A 21,613-nucleotide genomic window follows, 5' to 3' on the forward strand; every position below is an offset into this window, starting at 1 on the left:
GATCATGCAAATCCTCTCCCTCCAAAATAAAAACAAAAAACAAAAAAGAAAAAGAAAAAGAAAAGAAAAGCAACCATTGCTATCCCATCCATCAATTTCGTGACATCTCAAAAAAGCAACCAACCCCTTCAAGTTTTCAATTTTTGTTTAGCTCCTCAAATCGTGTTTATCTCATAAATCTTATCCAAGCCAAATCAATCTTTTAATTAACCAATTAGCTTTTTTTGATATTAACATTGATTACTAAAAGGGTAAAGCTTTGTCCCTTTGTGCCAACATGGACTTGAGCGTGCCAGTGTCGGCTTCTTCGGTTGGACTTTGAAGTGTCAAGTAAACTAAACTAAAAGTTACAAAACTAATCAAATTGACTGAGTGTGATTAGGGAGAAAATGTTAAATTACAGTGCAAGTCACTTTCTCTCAACACAGAACTAATAAAGGTAGAGTGTGTAGCAGCTATAAGGGTATAGGGTAGAGTGTGTCTATTCTAAAGGCAGGAGGAGTATCTTTAGGGGAGGGTCAGCACAGCATGCTTTACTTCCTGTGCTAAACAACCTAACGTTATTTTTATGAGAGCTCTCATCTCAGGGTTGCGTGCATTATGCTCTAATTCCGTTCCTGTTTTCTGTTCTGTTCTGTTCTTGGGGTTGGCCAAGGGGAATCTCTCTGGTTTTTATCACCCTGTGTCTCTTTTTTGCCTCTTCTGAAATATAAACCCTTTTCTCTACTTAAAAAGGGGAAAGAGAGAGAGAAAGCTGGTGAACCCACTAAGCGTGCAAATAAAAGACTTATAGCTCCTTAAAGCAAAGCTAGATTACCATCCCATGCTATTATAGCTCCCTCCACCTTTGCTTTTGGTGTGTTTTTATTTTTTTCTTTCTTTCTCTTGGTGGGGTTTCTGTTGAGCTGTGTTGATATTTGTGTTCGGACTTAACTGCTACCTTAGTCTGTCTATTCAACGTTTTCCAGTGGCCGAAACTTTTTAAGGTTTATTGTAGGCTCTGCTAGCCGTTGGCTTAGATATCAAAGGTTGAACCTTGTTGCAAAGAAGCTATTGTTTTTGACAAGATGTGGTATTTCGTGGACTTAAGCTGTGGTTAGACCTTATAAAGGGTATGTCAACTGAACCTATCTTCTCTGATACTTTCATTTGATGTCTATTTCAGTTCATCCGTTGTGTGGTTTTAAACCAGAGTTTTGTTTTTGACTTTTTTTTTTGGGTCTCTTAAACAGGTTTTGTTGCATTAACCAGTGGGGTTCCTCAATTTTTTTTTTCTTACATATATTTGGTGAATAGTACGAAGAGCAAGGGCATATCCTTTTGAGATTCTTGCAAAAGGGTGTTGTTTATTTTGTGGCATTAGTGATGGGAGAAAGGTCAAGAAATGAGGTTTCTCCTCAGCTGCTGGATTTGATCTCAAATGAGAGAGAGTGGCAGATGAACAGAAACGAAGGAAAGTCTTCAGAGGAGAGGAAGCTTGAGTTGAGGCTTGGTCCACCTGGTGAGGACTGGTCTCTCAATGACAAAATGAAGAAAGGAAACACAGAAGAAAGAGATGAGTCTCTACTCTCTCTTGGTTACCTCTCTACCTTGCCTCATGCAATCATGAGCTCCAACAATGGATTCCAAAGCCATAATATTTCTACCTCTGACACCCCTTGTGGGGCTATGTTGCCCTGTCCATGGGCTTCCACAGGCTACCAACAGGGTAACAAAGCTTCATCATTTCTTCAGTTTCCCTCAAGCCAGCCTGTGATGGGAAAAGATTCTTCCCAAACCTGTTGCCCTAAGGTGGTAGAGTTGCAGAATGGTGATAAGAAAGTTTTCTCTCCCTCTTCTGCAAATACAGCTGTTCCCAACAGCTCTCAGAAAAGGTACTCCAGCTTTTCTATCTTGTATCTATGTTTTGTAACTTTTAGACAGAGGATATTCATTCCCAGAGAGTCACGTTGTTTCATATATTATGTGGTCCATGCAAGCTTCTGCTGTTTCTTTCTACATGTTACCGTATAATAGATCTAGCGTTACTAACCCCTTGTTGCACTTCTCAGTGTAAGAATCAACCATCATGTTTTTTTTTTTTTTTTTTAATTACAATATTCTTTTTATTAACTGGCATGGACAGTCCTCATCCACAAAAAGGAAAGGGGTAATTTTTAAGCTTTGATCCCTGTATTCTGTACTGGCTGTTTTTGTTCTGTTATACTTTGCCATGTTTGCTTCTGAGATGTCTACGTTGGAATTTTTATGCTATTTATTATTTATTATCTATTCTCCTATCCGAGTTTTAACATTGGCATGTGAATATCTGACCCTGTCTCTATGTCCCCTCTCCTCTCTCTCTCTCTCACCCTATACTATTTTTGCTTGTTGATATAAATAAAAATATATATACGAATTTTAAATATGAGAATTGATGAGTTATTGCAGGGTTATGTTAGTATAGTACGCTCTTTATCCCCACAACATATATTCTTTTTAAACTTAGCTTTGGTTTTTTTATTTGTTTTTCACTGTTCACATTCATGCCTAACTTTCCATATGGACCCACCAAAAACAGAACTGCTCCAGGTCCAGTAGTGGGTTGGCCTCCAATTCGTTCGTTCAGGAAGAACCTTGCAAGCAGCAGCACTTCAAAGCCACCTCCTGAGTGCCAGCATCAGCATGACAAGGTTGCTGGTAAAAAATCTGTTGAAAACTATGGTAAAGGTTTATTTGTCAAGATCAACATGGATGGAGTTCCAATTGGGAGGAAAGTGGACCTCAATGCTTATGACAGCTATGAAAATCTCTCCTCTGCAGTTGACGAGCTCTTCAGTGGCCTCCTTGCCGGTGATTTTTTTGACCCTTAATTCAATGATTGTGCTCATGCGGTCAAATTATTCACAATTGTTTATTCTCTTAATAGACATAAATGTTCCTAGTGTGGAAATTTTTTTCTTTTCTAGCGATAGCTACCCAACTAGAGACATGTTTGTAAATTTATTACTAGCTATGTGCTTGGGGTTGGCTACATTAATTCAACATTTAATGCTTATGGTCAATCTTTTTCACCAAACAAAGTTTTTAATGCAAAATTTCTAATTGGCCCTTCAGACCATTTTGTTTCAATTTATTTTTTCCACGTTTGAGTTCACTTCCACTTTGTGACAATGAAACTTGGTGCATTAATGAAGTTATCTCATTTTGTCTTTTTCGCTGGTGTTCAGCTCAAAGAGATTCCTCTGCTGGTGGAGTTCACAACAAGCAAGAGGACGAGAAAACTATTACGGGTTTAATGGATGGAAGTGGGGAGTATACTCTTGTTTATGAGGATAATGAAGGAGACAGGATGCTTGTTGGGGATGTGCCATGGCAGTAAGCATCTTATCTCTATCGATCTTATGCACTATTATTTTATTTTATTCAATATTATATTCCATCACTAATGCGCGAGGGCCAATGCCAAATTAACATTTTGTCCTACGAACTGTACTAGCGATTGGCTATAGATTCCTTGTGCTTAAAATTTACTACATATATTTATGTCAAACGAACCTTTTTGCCTAATGTTATGAATAAATCCGAAGCACTACATGCCATGGCTTGTCTGTTTTTCACATGAAAACACTTGTACGATTGTCCCCTCTTAGAAATACAAATAAACTATGAATAACTCTTGCAATTGGCTTTTCCTTTTATTTTTTAATGTTTTACTTATTCATAGATAACTATGGCTGGCATCAAAGATAGCTATTATATGTTTTTTTATTTTATTTTTAATGTCTATGCTTGGCAGCATGTTCGTATCAACAGTGAAGAGGCTGCGGGTGTTGAAGAGTTCTGAGCTTTCTGCTTTTACCCGTGAGTTGGAATCCTATGATTTAATTAGAAAAGCTAGTGTTAGAGAGATACAAAAGATACAAAATAATTAATTAAGTCTCACCAAATGCCGTAAGTTTTTGGGCTTTGATATCATGATAAGCGTCACTTCAACCCAAAATCTTTAAGGCATTTGGCCAAAGGCTTTGATACCATGACAAGCGTTCTTCAATCCAAAACCTTAAGTTCAACCCAAAACCTTAAGGCATTTGGTGAAATTTAATTGATTATTTTGTATCTCTCTAACATCTAGTTCATTATTTTCCCCCTTCCCTTGTTTTGCTTTGGTTTTGATTAGAGATTTGAAGAAATGCTCTTGTTTTCAGGTGGCAGTAAGCAAGACAAGGTATCACTTGACTCAGCAATGAAATGAAAGGCATGCAGTTTGAGGTCTTACTTTTCTGCTGAAAGTTTAAGACTGTTCTAATTTGACGTTTTGGTTCTTTTCTCCGATGAAGATGGTGGAATGAAACTTGTAGCTCACATTACAACTAAGTAATGCGTCTGGATGTATCTTGTTTGTTATGAAAGATTTGAATTGTTTATGTATTGTATAAATAGGGAAGGAAAACTTCACGGATGTCTGTACTCATGATTTACTGTTGAGTAACCATTAACTTGTTTTGGTTTGTATTTGAAGTCCCTTTGTACGGGTTATTGCAATTTCCTAATAATTTTCATGTTCAACGTTAAAAAGTCCCTTTGTATGGGAAAATTGAGAATGAATTCTCTCGTGAAAAGTTTTCACATTATCATATTATGTGGAAGGCAATAATTTATTATAGATAGAATAATGGTTATTATTGTGAAATGATAAAATAAAAATTATTATTCTAATTATTGACAATTGATATGTGAAAAAATAACTGTTGAGAAATTTGTTTTGCATGGTGGTATAATTTCCTCTCGAAAGTTAAATAGGTTACTCAACTTTTAATTGGACGAATCTTTCAAATTGGAGAACAACAGTATTTAAATTTTCTTTTTAAACTTTTGCTCGACGCAAAGGTGACGTTTACAGCGTTGATGTCACTTTTGAACGAAGCAACATATTCTTCTTGCTCACGGATGGCTTTGACAAAATTCTAAACAAGCGGGCCAAAGGTTAACCATTTATTCCAAGGCTTAACTGCTACTACAAAACTAATGTATTAAGTCAAACAAAATATATATTTATTTTCAGAATTTTATAATTCAAGATAAAAAGTGCCTTCCCGGTTAAGAAATATACGATTAATGTTGAAAAGCCGCCTCATTTTTTTAAAAGATGCAAACGTTGAACAATTTCCAACCACGTACAAAGTATAATTGTTATGCTACGTTAGTAGAATGACTTTCATTATATTGGTATAAGGACATGTCACGTGTATAGTTTTGTTGAATGTGTGGACACACTCCGTTCGGACCGGGTAAAATATCTTTGATGAATTGAGTAAAGGGTGAGGGAGGGGCAATACTAATAGTAATGCCAATAAAGGGAAGTGAAGGGAGCATTGCATCTATGAGTCCGGCCATAAGTAGAAATGCCTTATAACAGAAAGCGATTTGAGGAGAATTGAGTAGTCGTTGTCGTTGAGAGGTGCCTAACTTGGATGGCTGCCCAAAAATGAGACTAAAGTCTCACTCTAGACCAATGTATGTGGGGGGGAAGAAGGGTAAACTGATCTGCTCGAGGAGACAAATGGACAAATACATTCTATAACTTTGCGTGACTTAACCGTACATACATGTGTATGTCGTCCATACCTTCTTCTAAAGGGAGTTGGTGCCTTGGTGGTATAATTTTTTTTATTTTATTTTATAAGATTCCTCTATCAATTCATCAATCACTCGATAGATTAAGTTTGAGTTAGGCAGGATCACAATGGCAATAAAATTCTCCTTATCAAGTTTTTAACACAATTATGTGTCGGGATTAGAATAATCTCGTACTAATTGATCCAATTTCATTGTGTAGTTGGTGGTGTAATCTAGAGGCTGAACATTGATGCTCACAAACTTGGTAGTTGTTAGAAGTTAGAACCCAATTCTGGGATCTATAATGATAATGATACAGGACTTGGTTTGAATTGGATCATTCCGGTATCAGCTGATGGGCCATGCTTCCTGACCCAATAACTCTTTTTAAGTATAGCTCCTTTACAAAAGCTTGGAATGTCGCAGCAACCGGTGATTGATTGATCATTTCAATTATAGTTTATCAAGTTGATCCAACCGAAAGATAATCCACCCCAAAACTCACCCTAAAATTCAAATATAAATTACGAATGATGAAAAAAATATATACTGTCATATCATAATTATCATTACTGTTTTACCATCAAAATTAAACCAGGAGTAGAATTTAAAGAATATATTATTCCATTATCATTTCAGTTTTAATCAAACACCTATCAATAGACGTTTCTTCCTGAATTGGCTCAACTTAGGAGATTTGTGTATAAGTGATTTGGTGAACTTGAAATTTCTCTCGTTATCATATTTCTCGAAGTCTGTTAATCCTCTACCAAAAAATAGGTCTATCTTGAGATACATGAGTTGGGTATGCAACTCAAATGGCATAGAGGCCCTGAAAGCATGTGAAGTGCATGAACACAGAGATGAGACTGAGAGATACGTGTCGGCAAATAGTAGACGCATTTTTTTAGGGCAGGCATATACATCAGATCAGCACTCGAATAGTGTGGTTCGGTCCATTTTCAGTTACGGTGAGTGGATGTTACGAATTAGGACCAACCAACACGAAACACAATTTCCAATATGAAATCATTGATTTTTCCGCGCAACGACACTTTTGTATTCTAATAATGTTATAAGGTATATATATATATATTAATGTGATAATTGAAAATCACAAGGGGATAGTGTCTCCCCTTGTTTCCCACTTCCCATCTCTCGCCTTTGACAATTAGACTAGTGCAACTCTCATATACTCATATATGCCCCGCCCCCCTCTCTTTTTTTTTTTTTTTTTGAGTTAATAATATATTAGGCCAGCTTTCTCATATTCTCTCATATATGCTTTTAAACACTAAAAAGTTGCCCTTTTTTTGTTTGATTTACAATTTTACCATAAAGTCTAAGTTAGCTTAAAAGCAAAAAACTAGTATAGGAATATGAGATAAAAGAGAACAGCACAATTTACCATATATAGAGAGAGAACTGCGGTAGCAAAGAGAGGATGTGTGCGTGGACGTGGAAGAAGGTGGTTTAGCACAAGATCAAGCTTAGGCTTTCCCCCAATTAAACCAGTTTGGCAGTTTCTGAAGCTTGTTTAGAAAACATGTTTGAGGTCATTAAATAATGTTTGAGGCTACATGCGTCCTTTGTTAACTATTATAGATATATTATTTAGGCTTAGCCCATTATTTATGGACCCACTCACTAAATGAGAAATCCTAAATTTCTAAGGAACTTTGGGGCAACCGTCATATATAAGAGGGGTTTTCATCCTTTTTCGTCAAACAATATAGGTATTAACTTTACCTTACACATTATATATATAACTCTTACTGACTTTAGTTTTGCCTGCCAGGTGTTGCACCCCTTATTCCACTAGATCATATGGATAAAATACTCGCGGCCACTACCATCAGCTCAATTCCATAAAAGCTTAAACACAACTTCATATTATATCAAGGTATTAGGTATACATATCGAACAATTAACATATTTTAGAGTAAAATTTGTAATTTTGATGCCCAACCTCTCAACTAAATAAAATTTGTAGGTATATGTATATAAAAAAAATACTATCATAATTTCATATTATTTATGTATCTCTATTGATAAATATATATATATATCAAAAAGTAATTTTTATCAATGAATTCAAGCAACATCCTATTATCAAAATTACTATTTAAATAAAAAACTTAACATAAATTGTTTATCCCTATATAACAAATTTGAGTCTTCATTTTTAAGAGTGTAATAAACTCTGTACGTACTATCTTTTTTAACATAGCCATATCTCTTTCACATTTTATGACACATGTCTTATGAGCTTTTATATCAAATCAAATGCTTAAGTTTCTCCCATCAACATTAGACATAATTGAAATTGGCTGTAAAACAATGTTTTAGGAGTAAATAATTTTTGATTTTATTTTGGTAGAAATTTTTGAATTTTTTTAAAAGTCAAAGTTTCAAACGCATGTATTTTTTAATGGAAAGAATTAATTTACAAAATCAATTTACAGCATTTTTCTTTCAATTAAATTAATATATTTAATTTGTTTTCTCAAGATTTTATCTATACATGTTCTTGGAATATGCATTGGTAATATATTGTCCGCTGTGGAAAAAAATTGATTTACATTTTTGAATCTTTTAAAAGAGAAATTCTCTGTCTTTGCTGACTATAATTGTTTATTGAGTGTTTTTTACATGAGTAAAATTCATACCCCTTTTTTTATTTACAACTTTTTTTTGTGTGGTTGTATATATTGATTTTATTTCTTTTTAAAAATTGGAGTGTTGTTTTACGTTTAGCTTTTTTTTTTTTTTTTAAAATTATTTTAATGTAGAGCTACCGTTGCTATTGTAATGAAATTGAATTGTTTTTTGGTGTTATTTGTATTTCATTTTACAACAGGAATGGAAATTTTGGTGATTAATAAGTGAAAACTATCAAAGAGAAAAATCAACGAAGATATATGTATATATATGGAGTATGAAAATTTCTTGTACATATTCATTAACAACTTATTTGTTTTTTTTTTTTGTATTTTTAAAATATCTAAACACTGATTAAATAATTTATGTGAATCCGATGACATTTAAATGATTTTAGACATTTGTCGTTGCTTGTTCCATATTTATTTTTAATTGTGAAGTTTTTTGTCCTTCTACGTTGATGTTCTTCACAGGTCACGACTAGGGGTATAAATGGGTCAAGTTAGGTCAGACTTTGACTTTGATAGTCTAAGTCCATCTAAAATATTTAGAGCCTATACTGACCTCTCAGCTTATTAAAGACTTTATTTAAAGTCTACCTCCTGGCATCTCTTGCTCTTTTTCTAATAGAGTTTGTAAGCTTCAAAAGTCACTGTATGGATTGAAACAGGCAAGTCGCCAATGGAATGCTAAACTCACTCACTCCCTTCAATCATTGGGTTACAAGCAATCTGTTGCAGATCACAGTCTCTTTGTTCGCAGAACTCCCAATTCCTTCACAGCATTGCTAATATATGTTGATGATGTGGCTCTAGCTGGTGATGATTTAAATGAAATCCAACGTGTTAAATCTACTTTACACAGTCAATTTCGAATCAAAGGCCTTGGTCCTCTTCGTTTTTTCTTGGGATTGGAGGTGGCTCGATCCAAGCAACATCTGATTCTTAATAAAAGGAAATACACTCTTGAATTGTTGGTTGATTCTGGTCTCTTAGCAGCTATAAGAACCCGCACCGTTAATTAAGGAATTTAATTAATAAATTATGAGAAAATAGGAAATGATTCCATAATTGACCCTAATAATTATTATGAGGCTTTAATAATTATAGTAAGTGAGTAATAATGCTGAAAGTTGCTTTTCGGAAGAAAAGTGCAGATACCGATTCTGCTAGTCGGTATAAATGAGTACCGAAAAAGTATCCCGGAAAATTATAATAAGTGCATGATAATTACTAGAATGATATGTAGGACTTGTAAAACGAGTTTCAAGTCCAAATAATGAGAACTGGTGCTAGAAACCGGTACTGGCTTTGAAAAGCGCGTATCGAAAACGTGCTCAGAAAATTATAAGAAAAATATGATAATTCTCGGAAAAATGTGTATTTTCAGATTCCAAAGTTTGGGATTAAAATTCTAAGCGTAGAAATTAAAGTTAATACTGTGTGTTTAAGTGCGTTTAGGCTATAAATACCCTTTGTAAGGGCACAATGCCCTAGAAAACAGAATTCCAGCGTGAGTTGTTGGTGGAGGCTGACCAGAATAGAGCTTCATTGCTCTTCCCTTCATTTCTTGGCCAAGTTATCACCTTTGATGCTTGTTCCTTCTTTTTAAACACTTGGTGAGGGTGAGAGCTAGCTTTGGGACTGCTTTGTTGGTCTCTTTCTGAGTGTTGGTGGCTGTGTTGAGCTTGTGAGGGGGCTGAGTTAGTGGGTTGGAGTGTAGAGGTTTTGTTCTTGGTTGTTGAAGCTCCAAGTGGTCATCTTTGGGAAGAAAGGAACCACCTTGTTGTGCATTTTTGTGCACTCTTCCAAGTCAGAGTTTGGGAGCTGGTTGTGAGCTCCAAGAGCAACCCTTTGCCTCTGTTTTGAGCTTTGGTGAGTTGTACCTACCTTGAGCTTGTGTTTTAATGGGTTAAAGGTGTGATCTTTGCATGTTTAATGAGTTAATCAAGTAACCAACTGGGGTGTGGACCTTAATCAATATAAAGATGCATGCTTTAACGTAATTAAGTGTTAAAAATGAAACCTTGGAAGGATATCTTCACGAAATGCATTTTCTGCATTCTGTCATGAAATATCCGGATATCTGCTCGAGAAATATCCGGATATGTGATATCCGGATATGGGATTTGGACATCCGGATATTAGATATCCGGATATGGGATTCTGTATATATCCGGATATGTCCAGTGAGATATCCGGATATTGCATATCCGGATATGGTCCCGAGGAATATCTGGATATTCTGAGATTTCGTAGAACAGTAGCTGTGCCGTATGTACAGTAGGCTATTGGGGGTTTTTGGACTCTAGATTGATGAAGTTGAACTTCTGTAATTAATGAACGAAGTCAGAATTGTTGTGATTAAGGACTTATGGCTTGGTATGGAGCCTTAAGACGTAAAACGTAAGGAAAGACGTTGTCTTTAATTTATATGCTTGTGTTGCATTATTATTGATATAGTATTGGTCCATAATAGATTGTGAATCTGCTGTGTTTGGACTTTGAGCTGTGGACTCTTGGCTCTGGGAGTTAGCTTGCAAGGTAAGCTTTCGTGTCCTCGGTTTAGCCATGTTGTGGTTCCACATGTCCCATGGGGGTATGGTTGTATGCATGTTGTGTTACATTCTTTGAATATTTGAAATGCTGTTGAGCTTTATGTGTAATGGCTTTTAATATGCATGTGTTGTTTCATCTTGACGGTAAGCCTGAGTATGTAGCGTCATACGATATGGTGATCCGGGGTGAATGCAAGTAGCGTCTTGCACTAGTGTGGGTATTTAGTGTATATAAATCCTGCATTTCTCTGGCCAGTAGAATAGAATTGACACACATGACATGATTATCTGTTGCATTGCATTATTTTAGAACTGATGATGATAAACTGCTTTTGAACTTATATTGCACATGTAAGTGAGCTTGGGGTGGAAGATCCTTGAGGACCCCTTGTCTTACTGAGATTTCTTGTTTAGAGATCTCTCCCCACGTTTGGGGAATGCATATTTCAGGTTCTGGTAGTTTGGTGACTGATGCCTCTGGCGGCAGGAGGCCAGAGCTTAGTTGATGATATTATGTTGTTTGCTGCCATGACTGGATATGGATGCTGTTTATGTTTTCCGCTATTTATGTTTATGTTGTTATTGAGACTGATGTTGGGCGTGTTGCCTTATTTGAGTGAGCATGGGGATTGTCCATGACACTTTATGTTAGTGCTTTTGATTTGGAGTTGTATAAGCTGTTAGATGGTCCGGTCTACGTTGTTGTAGTTCCGTGACTAGAGCCACACTTTTATTATCTATGATTATGAGGTATTTCAGTTAGTTTTTTTATTGCAATTACATACAGGCGATGTTTTATTAATTGATTAATAAGCAAGTTGGTAATGATAATGAGATCATAATTGAAAAGAAAAAGATATTCCGCATTTTTAATTAAGCGCTGCTTAATACGATAGTATGATAACATTACCGGATATATACAGGGTGTTACAGCAGCCAAACCAGCATCTACACCTTTAAATCCTTCCGTCAAACTTCATCAAGCTCAGGGTGAGCCTTATACAGATCCTTTGGCTTATAGAAGACTCGTTAGCAGGTTATTGTATTTAACCACCACGAGACCTGACATCACACATGCTGTAAATCAGCTTAGTCAGTTTGTATCTCATCCTACGATTGATCATTTTACTGCTGCATGCCATGTTCTTCGTTATCTCAAAACTTCTCCAGGAAAAGGTTTATTGTTTCCTGCTTCGAATTCCTTACAGATTACTGGCTTTTCTGATAGTGATTGAGCTTGTTGCCCTGATAGAAGAAAATCAATCACTGGTATATGTATTTTTATGGGTGAAGCTTTGATTTCTTGGAGATCAAAGAAGCAGCACACAGTCTCCCGTTCATCATCTGAGGCTGAATATCGTGCCATTGCAGCTGCCACATGTGAACTCCAATGGTTAGCCTATCTTTTTAATGACCTTCACATTCCATTCTCTCAACAAGTGCCTCTTTATTGCGACAATCAAGCAGCTGTATATCTTGCTCATAATCCTAGCTTTCATGAGCATAGTAAACACATCGAAATTGATTGTCATATTACCAGAGAGAAAATTAACTCAGGCCTTATTCGGTTACTTCCCATTTCCACTCATCATCAATTGGCAGATGTCTTCACAAAGTCTCTCAATCTTGCTCTGTTTCGAGATATTATTTCCAAGTTGGGATTGTTTGATATTCACCTCCCAACTTGAGGGGGGCTATTACTAATAACTATTCATTCATTAGTTAGCCAGTTAGTTAATTAGTTAGTCAGTTATACTTTCTTGTTATCAGCTTGTACTCTTTCTTTCTTTAGCTATCTGTTTACTCACATACAATACTTCACATATATAAGTACTTCTTGTATCTGAGATCAATTGAATTAACGAGAAATGATGTTATTCTTTCTTTTTTTCGTGTTCTCTGATTCTGTTTGTTCTAAACACTTTGATAGACATTTGTCGTTGCTTGTTCCATATTTGTTTTTAATTGTGAAGTTTGTTGTCCTTCTACGTTGATGTTCTTCACAGGTCACGGCTAGGGGTATAAATGGACCAAGTTAGGTCAGACTTTGACTTTGATAGTCTAAGTCTATCTAAAATATTTAGAGCCTATACTGACCTATCAGTTTATTAAAGACTTGATTTATAGGTCTGGTCTGACATATTATAAAAAAACTAAAAAACCTAATACGACCTGTAAGACCTATCAAGTTGCAAACTAAAGTTTATTTTAAAGTAAAAAATATAAATATAATTTTTTTAAAATTTTAGTGAGTTAAAATTATAATTCACTTTTAATTAAATAAGGGTAGAAAGACGTACTTTTATTTATTCCCTGCAAGTATTTTTTCTTTACAAGTTCAAACTTTGACTTTTGGAGATTCATAAATCGCAAATTTCGAAATTACACGTGATCCATGTGATTTTACAACAAATGGATTTTGCATTACTCGAAATTCAAAAATGGTGCTCTATGTAGCACCGATACTGATACGGGACACGTGACATGATACGATACGACATGACATTTCGACACGTTAATTATAAAAATGTTAGATTTCGATACGTTTTGATATTAAATAATATTTTTAATTTATGTAGTGTATATTATATTTAATATTCAATAATTTAATAAAAAAATGAAACTAAACTTATAATATTCATCGATTTTGCAAAGAAACGTAAGATATCCTAAATATTTATATTAAACTCAATAAAATGATAATCGAAATTCAACGAATCTAATAGTTGAAACTAAAAACTCAACGCAACACAACCTTTAAACCTTTTTTTGAATTTCTATAACACGTGTTAGAGTGTCGGGGAGTGTCGAAGAGTATCGGGCACGACACGTCAGAATTTTTGAAGTGTCGGTGCTTCATAGATGGTGCATATACGCTCAGTACTTATGTATTGAGTAAACAACACACAGATTTGAGGAACTAATTAACTCTGATAATCACTCTCTTTTCTTCACTTGATCCCATGACTTCACATATTTTTATGCGTGTAAGAAATAATATGAAAAACATTAATCCCTTTCGAAAATTACAGAATTCACCTCTTGTATTTATATTTTTTTTTATGAATTGAGGTGATCTAACTCCATATTCAAATAAATTAATATATAACTTCTTATATATTTTATTATATACTTTCTGTTATAAATTTCTTAATTCACCCTAATCTATATACAAAATCAATCAAATTTAATATTCACAAGAAATGTTCAATCTGCAATCTTTATTTCATTTCCATTTAATTAATTCCATTTTTAGTACAGAAACTGAACTCCAACATTCTAACTTACTAACCTTGAGATACGTCAAAGTGACATTTCAACTTACAAATCTTTATTACCCACTTTTCAATTTTAACACAGGAAGAATTATATTTATAATTTTTTTTTTACAATAATACACTATATGCTGAAATGTACTACCCCGAATACATAGTGTAGTTTGTAAAAATTTATAAATATAATTTTTTCCTTTAATATAATATTCCTTTTCTAGCTTTTACCTCTTACACCATTATACAGTAGTGAGGGAAACCTTGATGATCATTGAGTTACAGGTACAAGTTTGGATCTCATTATTTGCAAAATGCTAAAAATTGATTTTATTAAGATCTCACTATCAAAGCAAAAATGAAATCTTTCTACAACGAGAAGCATATGTTACAAATAAAGTATTTAGGATGAATTACACGGTTCTAAGGATCAAACCAATACATTTTTAATCTCTTTGGTATGGCCCAAATCCTAATATTGTAGACAATATAAGCAAGAGATTAATAAGTACATAGGAGCATCTTAATTATATCAAGGAAAAGAAGCAAAGATCCATACACAAGAAACATATTATAGAAAAGGAAGGAAATAAAAATGTTCTTTACGGAATTAACAGTCCGCCACAAATAAAACCCAAATTTCATAAAAGGACAAAGATATTATGCACCCAGAAAAGGGGCAACAAACCATAAAATGAGAAAAAAGAAAAAAAAATACACTAATTCCATTCTAATTAATAGCTAGCTTCTACCTAGCATATTATGCATAGTAAATTGAACTCTTGATAAACTTTAATAGCCTTCTAATTGTATTCTATATGTGTAATATGTTTCTCAGAATTCATTTGAAGATAAATAACTTGGGGAAAGAAACAACCACACATCTATAACAGGATGTTTCCGAAAAAGTTGAAAAAAAAAACAGTAGTGATCAGTACGGGCTTCATCAATAACTTGCCTGGCTTGAGCCTGTGTGCCACAGCTGTAGAAGACAGTATGAAACAAGAGAAAGATACAAATCATGGAGTCATCACCTTCACCTTCACCTTGTGTTCTGCCATGCATCTCTGGAGTTTGATCCACCTTACTAGGCGGATAGTTTTAGCTAGAAAAGTCTCTGCAGCCATATAAGATATATGTATATATAGGAATTAGAAAAGGCTTTTAGATCAGTGTGGAGGAAAAGGAAAAGGAAAAGGTTCAAGTGATTAATGGGGTTAGGGAAAATAAGGGTGATATGTTGTAGTTGTATATATGAATATTGAATAATGATGATGGATCACCCATTTCTAACTTTTGTTCTTTGACCCAACCCTTCTTATATTCTTAGCCAAAGAAGTAATGATATAGGTGTAAGTGGGAGTTTTTTTTATTTTATTTTATTTTATTTTGGCTTTATATTTTTTGCTTTTGCTATGCTCTCTCATTCTCTATCAGAGTTCAGACCACAGGCACTCACACAGAACTCATGCTCTGCAGCTCTGGACACTGCACAAAAATGTTGAGTTATTCACGTTCTTTTATATCCTGTTGATGCATGATTGGCGGAGTTATGAAATTATGATTATGTAACATTCATATGAGATCACCCCTTTTTTTAATTTCACGAAGATAAAACATTGCATAACGAGTCTTGTATTAATTATTGATCTATATAAAATTTCCCATTTTTTCTACAAGTGGGTCAAGGTTGTAAAACTAGTCAACTAGGATTTGATTTCTCTGTGGACAAATAAAAAACAAAGCAGTATTCGAGGGAGACGGCAACATTTGGAGCACTTTCGATTATATAAGTATTGTAATGGCCAATGGGGAGCCATTGTTAGTCAAAAAATCATCACTATGTCAAGCTTCTATTCCTTTTTATGTATTCTTTTCTGACACTGCTATTTGGGCCAAAGAATCAAAGTAAAAAATGGGTTTGAAATAATTAGTACTGATTTTTTATTTATAATCAACATGCCACTTCTAATTCGTATTTTTTTTTTAAATAAACATTTTCCTTCATTTTTACATTATAATCTTTTATATATATATATATATAATCAATATGGATTTTGGATTACTAATTATAAATATGGATTTTGGATTACTAATTATAAATATGGATTTTGGATTACTAATTGTAAATATGGATTTTGGATTACTAATTATTTAAATTTAGCTTGTTTCAAGTTATGAAACTCTATTTCTCACAGCAATAATGAACTATTATATTGAAGTTTTCAAAATCTTCAATAATTTCAATAACATAATTATTAAATCCTATCTAAATTCGAATGTAACTTCTATTCAATTGAGATATTATATTTAAGGGATTATTGTTTCTAAGGTTGAATCTATTTGCTACACTATAAAAAAGTATGTGAACTGGATATAAGATAATTTAAAGAAAAAGAAGAAGTAAATTTCAGATAAAATTATCTCCTACGATACAAAAAATATTATTTATAATTAAATCAAAAAGAGAAGTTGATATGAATTATTTACATTTTTTCAAAATGAAATCATTTCATTGTTGTTTCCCATGCAATTTATGTCGTACTAACCACTGCCATTAATCATCACTACTTGTGTCCATGCCACTATCTTCTTTAAGAAACGTAACTGTCATAAGCTCTCTAGTTGCAAGAAATGAAAAAGCATAACCTTTATTGAAATAATGAGATTTTAATCAAAATCTCCGATAAACAAAAGATGAAAAAAAAAAAAAAGAGAGAGAGGAAGAGACAAATTAATGAGAATAGGAGGTGGTAGTTTTCAACAATAGTGGACCACTTTAGGCAAAACAACCCCACAATCTCTGCAAATGCCTTGAGGAGGAAACAACAAAAGTGTTTAATTCCTAACGGCACTTGAAAAATGGGGCATGTAATGTACCTCAAGAAAAAGGCACTGATGAGAGGTTAAGTTGGTTTAACAGATTCTTTTTTGTCCTATGGAATGTCATGACATTGCACTCTAGTAAAATTCATAATAATATTGGTCTATATTAATTTTTGAACACCTGGAGGAATTTTATTTTGTCTTTTGTTTCTGTTTTTAGTTAATATATTTTTACTACAAATTACAAAAATATCATCTTATTTCCAATTTATTTTTTTTGGTGGTGTGGGGTGGGGGGGTTGTGGAACAGAGTCCCAAGCAACGAACTCAGACAGAATCTCGGTTAAACAACAGATAGTATAGTCCCTAATGACATGCAATATGTCCTAAAAGTGAAGCTCAAAAAAAGAGCATAGTGGAACTCCACTTATGTGCAACCTTATTGGTATGAAGTCTACTGTACGCAACTTGCATCACAAAGCAGCCAATGCGCTCAGGCACTTTTCAATTCTAGACGAGAAGCCACTTTTTGTTACCCATTCTCAAAAATTCATAGGCGCTCCTAACAGAGAACTTACCGTTAGTCTCCACAGCAATAAAGAAGATAATCAATATGAAATAAAGTTTAGTACCTGAAATTCTAGATTGGTTATATTTCGTATATAACTTGTATGAAAGAAATTAACACTAAGAAAAATGAACAAATAAAAGTTGTTAATAGAATGCGCAAATTATAGTCGTTAGACAAACAGAGCTCACAATTGATGTCCCAACCATCAAATTGGGAGGAATTGACACCTCAGTTAATTCTTGCATCACAATGCTACTATCCTTGCCTCCTAGTTGCACACGTAACACAAGGAATTTGGTTCATCCAAGGTCCAATTCATAGAAGAGTCCTTCCTCACTCCTGAAAATGGGAGGGATGCTTAAGAACAACCACAAAAGATTATTATATATATAAAAAAAACTGATATGAAAATATTGAGGGGGTGTTTGATAGAGGAGAATTTTTTTTTATTCGGAAATTATGATTACTAGGAATATAGTAAGTATATTAGTTTCTTGGAAATATTACAAAAAAGTTATTTGGTAGGCGAAAATATTATTGAAAATTTTGATTAATTTTCCAATAAAGTTGTTTTGTTGATGATAAAATGTTATTGGGAATATGGAAGCATTTTACGAAAATAACCTCGTAAATTAACTATGTAGACACGACTACAAACAAAAATGAGAGAGTGCAAAAAAGAGTATTTTTGTGGGTTTTTTTCTTCCAGCGCGTTGTATCCATATTCATCTTTGAATATTTCCAGATCCAGAATTTTGTACTCGACCTCATACTTTATTGTGCGTTCCCGTATCAGTGGCTTTCACAATACTTTGAATATACCTTGGTTCAATGGCTATTAATTTTCCATATCAGCGTTCCCATATCAGCATCTTTGAATATTCCCACAAAAAATGACGACCTACTCCCTCAAGAAGAGCAACACATTGGTTCAGCGGCTTTCACAGTACTCAGCAACACATAGGGCACGATGCAACAAAGGGTACAAAGGTTCGAAAAAAAATGTTAAAATTTTTGAGAAATCGGATTTCGAAAATATCACCTACTTTGTGGTATTTATTCATGGTATTTTGACCTTTATTTTACACTACAATCAAAAAGCTTGGCAAACTGGAATTATGGACAAATTTTTGCATTTATCTCTACCAAACATAGGTATAGTAGAATCCCAAATGAGTTTTTCCAGGATTTCAAAAAAAATACACCTATCAAACGCCGCCTGAATTCCCTTCCAGAAAACTTTAGCTTTTGAAGTATGAATTATGGGGAATTGTGACAACAAAGTTGTGTTACTACTAAGTGACTACCAATCAATCTTACCGTTAGATCGATTATATTGATCCAACGGTTATATTTATTTCTATCTTTGTATGGTCATGATTCTCCAAATTTAATATTTTATATTTATTTTCACCTTTGTATGGTTATGATTTCCCATATTTAATGCTTTCACTTTAAATATGGGGAATCATGACCATACAAAGATAGAAATAAATATAACCGTTGGATCAACATAATCGATCTAACGGTGAGATTAATTGATAGTCACTTGATAGTAACACAACTTGGTTGTGACAATATCCTTCTCCATGAATTATTACTGACTCAGGGCTCTTGCCCTCTTACACAACTATTTACGGGGAATTAACAAAAAAAAAATTCATAAATGCAACTCATTGGATATTGTATCTGAAAAATAACATACCCCCCACATGCAAACGCATGCAGGGTAGCATTTTTGGATGCCATAAAAAAACCTGAGATAAATGTGCAAGTTCAACCCCACATCTGCATTTTTGCAGCATAGGTCCATTGAGAATGACCTCATTAAAATCGATAAAACAAATCATGACTTTATAAGATTTCAAACCACTGGATTTCATAGGCACTATTATTTATTTAGTAAGTAAATGTAATAATTTAAGAAGAGTGCATTAAAACTTGTTATTAGCATTTTTTAATACTTCATTTCTATATATTTGAAAACTAAAAAATAAAACATATTAAGGTCGGTTTACCACATGATCAAAACGTGACGCAACCCCTTTGTAATAAAAGTGTGGATATATATAGTGAATAATATTTGAAAAATTCTCTTAGTTGGTATCATAAAATAGTGCCTGTTTAGGGGCTAAATCACCGTTGGCAAAAAATAAAATAGTGCCTACTTAAAAGTAAGTGTAGGTTCTGCAATTTTATCCTATGCCTTGTATGCCTAAAAGATTCCTGTTTTATGGGAAAAAAAATTAAATATTATAATTTAAATAAAAAAGTATGAAATTTTGGAATTTAACAATTTACACCTAGATTTGGAAGCAATAAATCCAGACACGATTGGTATATTGATTTTAATTACTTTTTTGAGTCGGTCCCAAGTATTTTTATAAGTTTTAATTCTTTGGAATAACTATTGGACAAATTTCAAGTCGAGGTTTAGTCACAGTTAAAATTTTTCACTCCTTAAAAAAAAAAACATATTTTGTGCGGTGAGAAATTTTTGTTTGCGGCTAATTAGGATTTGGGGCAGATTCCTGAATCCAATATATTGCACCCCCTCAAATACTTACATTTTGAATGTGCCGTTTTGGTTCATGGCAGCATAAATTTATGTATTGTTTAGATATAACAATGGCCTATTAGCTCAGTTGGTTAGAGCGTCGTGCTAATAACGCGAAGGTCGCAGGTTCGAGACCTGCATGGGCCAAACAAATTATTTTTCATTTTTTTATTTACGACTGTCGTTCTTCTAATTCTCTTTCAGAGACGGGTTGGGCCTTAAAAGTACCTCTTCATTTATAGTGACCCATTTAAATAAATATCAGAACAACACACTAAACCCAAATTTTATTATTTGTCTATTGTTGTATTATCCTACCCTGATAATATGGTGATTTGAGAGTCCTAGATTCGAAGACATCTTTGGCCTACTTTGTTAGTGTGCACCCCGGGTGGCCTTTTTATTTTTTCCTTTGGCTCTGAACCTGCTTTAAGATGTTATGTTTAATTTTTCTTAGGCATATTACTTGATTCTACCACAAGATGATGGGATATAAGTCCTGAATTTTAGATCGAAATCTTTGTTCATAATCATGCCTGAAATTTAGAAGCCGAATTTCTAAATACGATTTCCCCAGTTGCTACTTGCCCAAGATTCAGAACTTGGTCTACAATCTATATATGCTCAAGTTGATACAACCAACCAACAACACAAATTTGATTCAATTGTAGATGCAACCAACCCATTCATTAATTGGGCAACTCTACTAAGCTAGATGCAATTTTATTATATGAAAGCGTAAAGACATCACAGTCCATAATAAATAAACAAAATCTTCAAAACAATTAATAGAAGTCAAAAATTAAAGCAAATAAAAATTGCAAACAACAATTTCAATTTTGCTTGTACAGACTTTTTTGTTTTTTTTAATATCTACAATACATCAATACTACAGACTATTTTTATAGACTTATTTGAAATAAAAAAAATCAACAAGATAAGATATTGTGATATATTAATTAATTAATTATTTTAAAAAAAAAGAGAGGAGTGAATTGAAAGAAAAAGATGTAGGGAAAATGATTGTTGTGATTTTCAACAAGAGATGAAACACAACTGCCCATTTTCTCAAAACAATGTTGCAGGGAACTCTTTCGGAAGAGTGCATTGATCGCAGCACAAAACCGATACACACAATCCCTGCTCTCTAAAAATTATTACTTGTATTTTCTTCTCTACTCCATGAAATAGATACAAGAAAGAAACGAAGACGGAGATTCACAAGCAAGAGATACATAGAGAGGTGGAATGAATTCTATGTGGATGGAGTGTGTATGACAGATATATATAGTGAAGCAGCAGATAAACCCTAACCTAGCTGGACTTTGGGCCCTAAACTTCATTTTCTGGCCCATCCTAACTGCCTAAATGTCCAGAGAGTTACTATTGCCTAAACCTGTATATTTTCCTCCATTAAATCATTTTTTTTAACAAGTATATTTTGAAGCTTTCTAGTTTGCAACATTTGTATTTAAGTTCTCTTTATCAATTGTGAAAGTCATTCTTACCATAAAATGTGTTGATCTGACTCTAAAATCGTATTGGAATCGAGAACCCAATAATGTCATTCATAA

At 33.8% G+C, this 21,613-nt stretch overlaps 1 protein-coding gene and 2 non-coding genes across 3 annotated transcripts; 2 read left to right on the plus strand and 1 right to left on the minus strand.

The window, feature by feature from the left end:
* The first annotated feature begins 457 nt into the window (after window positions 1–457).
* On the plus strand, window positions 458–4,550 carry LOC133303269 (auxin-responsive protein IAA26-like). The gene is made up of 6 exons (XM_061503148.1): window positions 458–1,112; window positions 1,233–1,874; window positions 2,561–2,832; window positions 3,210–3,357; window positions 3,779–3,843; window positions 4,188–4,550. Exons 2-6 carry the CDS (start codon window positions 1,366–1,368, stop codon window positions 4,232–4,234), a joined length of 1,041 nt encoding a protein of 346 aa, XP_061359132.1. The 5' UTR covers window positions 458–1,112; window positions 1,233–1,365; the 3' UTR covers window positions 4,235–4,550.
* A 15,562-nt stretch (window positions 4,551–20,112) lies between these two features.
* Window positions 20,113–20,186, plus strand: TRNAI-AAU (transfer RNA isoleucine (anticodon AAU)). The gene has a single exon. It is a non-coding gene; the product is annotated as a tRNA-Ile (tRNA).
* Window positions 20,187–21,045: 859 nt separating this feature from the next.
* LOC133303284 (small nucleolar RNA snoR135) lies at window positions 21,046–21,186 on the minus strand. Its single transcript, XR_009750449.1, has one exon. It is a non-coding gene; the product is annotated as a small nucleolar RNA snoR135 (small nucleolar RNA).
* Between the last annotated feature and the right edge of the window lie 427 nt (window positions 21,187–21,613).

This window comes from Gastrolobium bilobum, unplaced genomic scaffold, assembly GCF_033153095.1.
Source record: "Gastrolobium bilobum isolate Gb01-03AN ecotype WA unplaced genomic scaffold, APGP_CSIRO_Gbil_v1 utg21994, whole genome shotgun sequence".
In the NCBI taxonomy this organism is placed as follows: Eukaryota; Viridiplantae; Streptophyta; class Magnoliopsida; order Fabales; family Fabaceae; genus Gastrolobium; species Gastrolobium bilobum.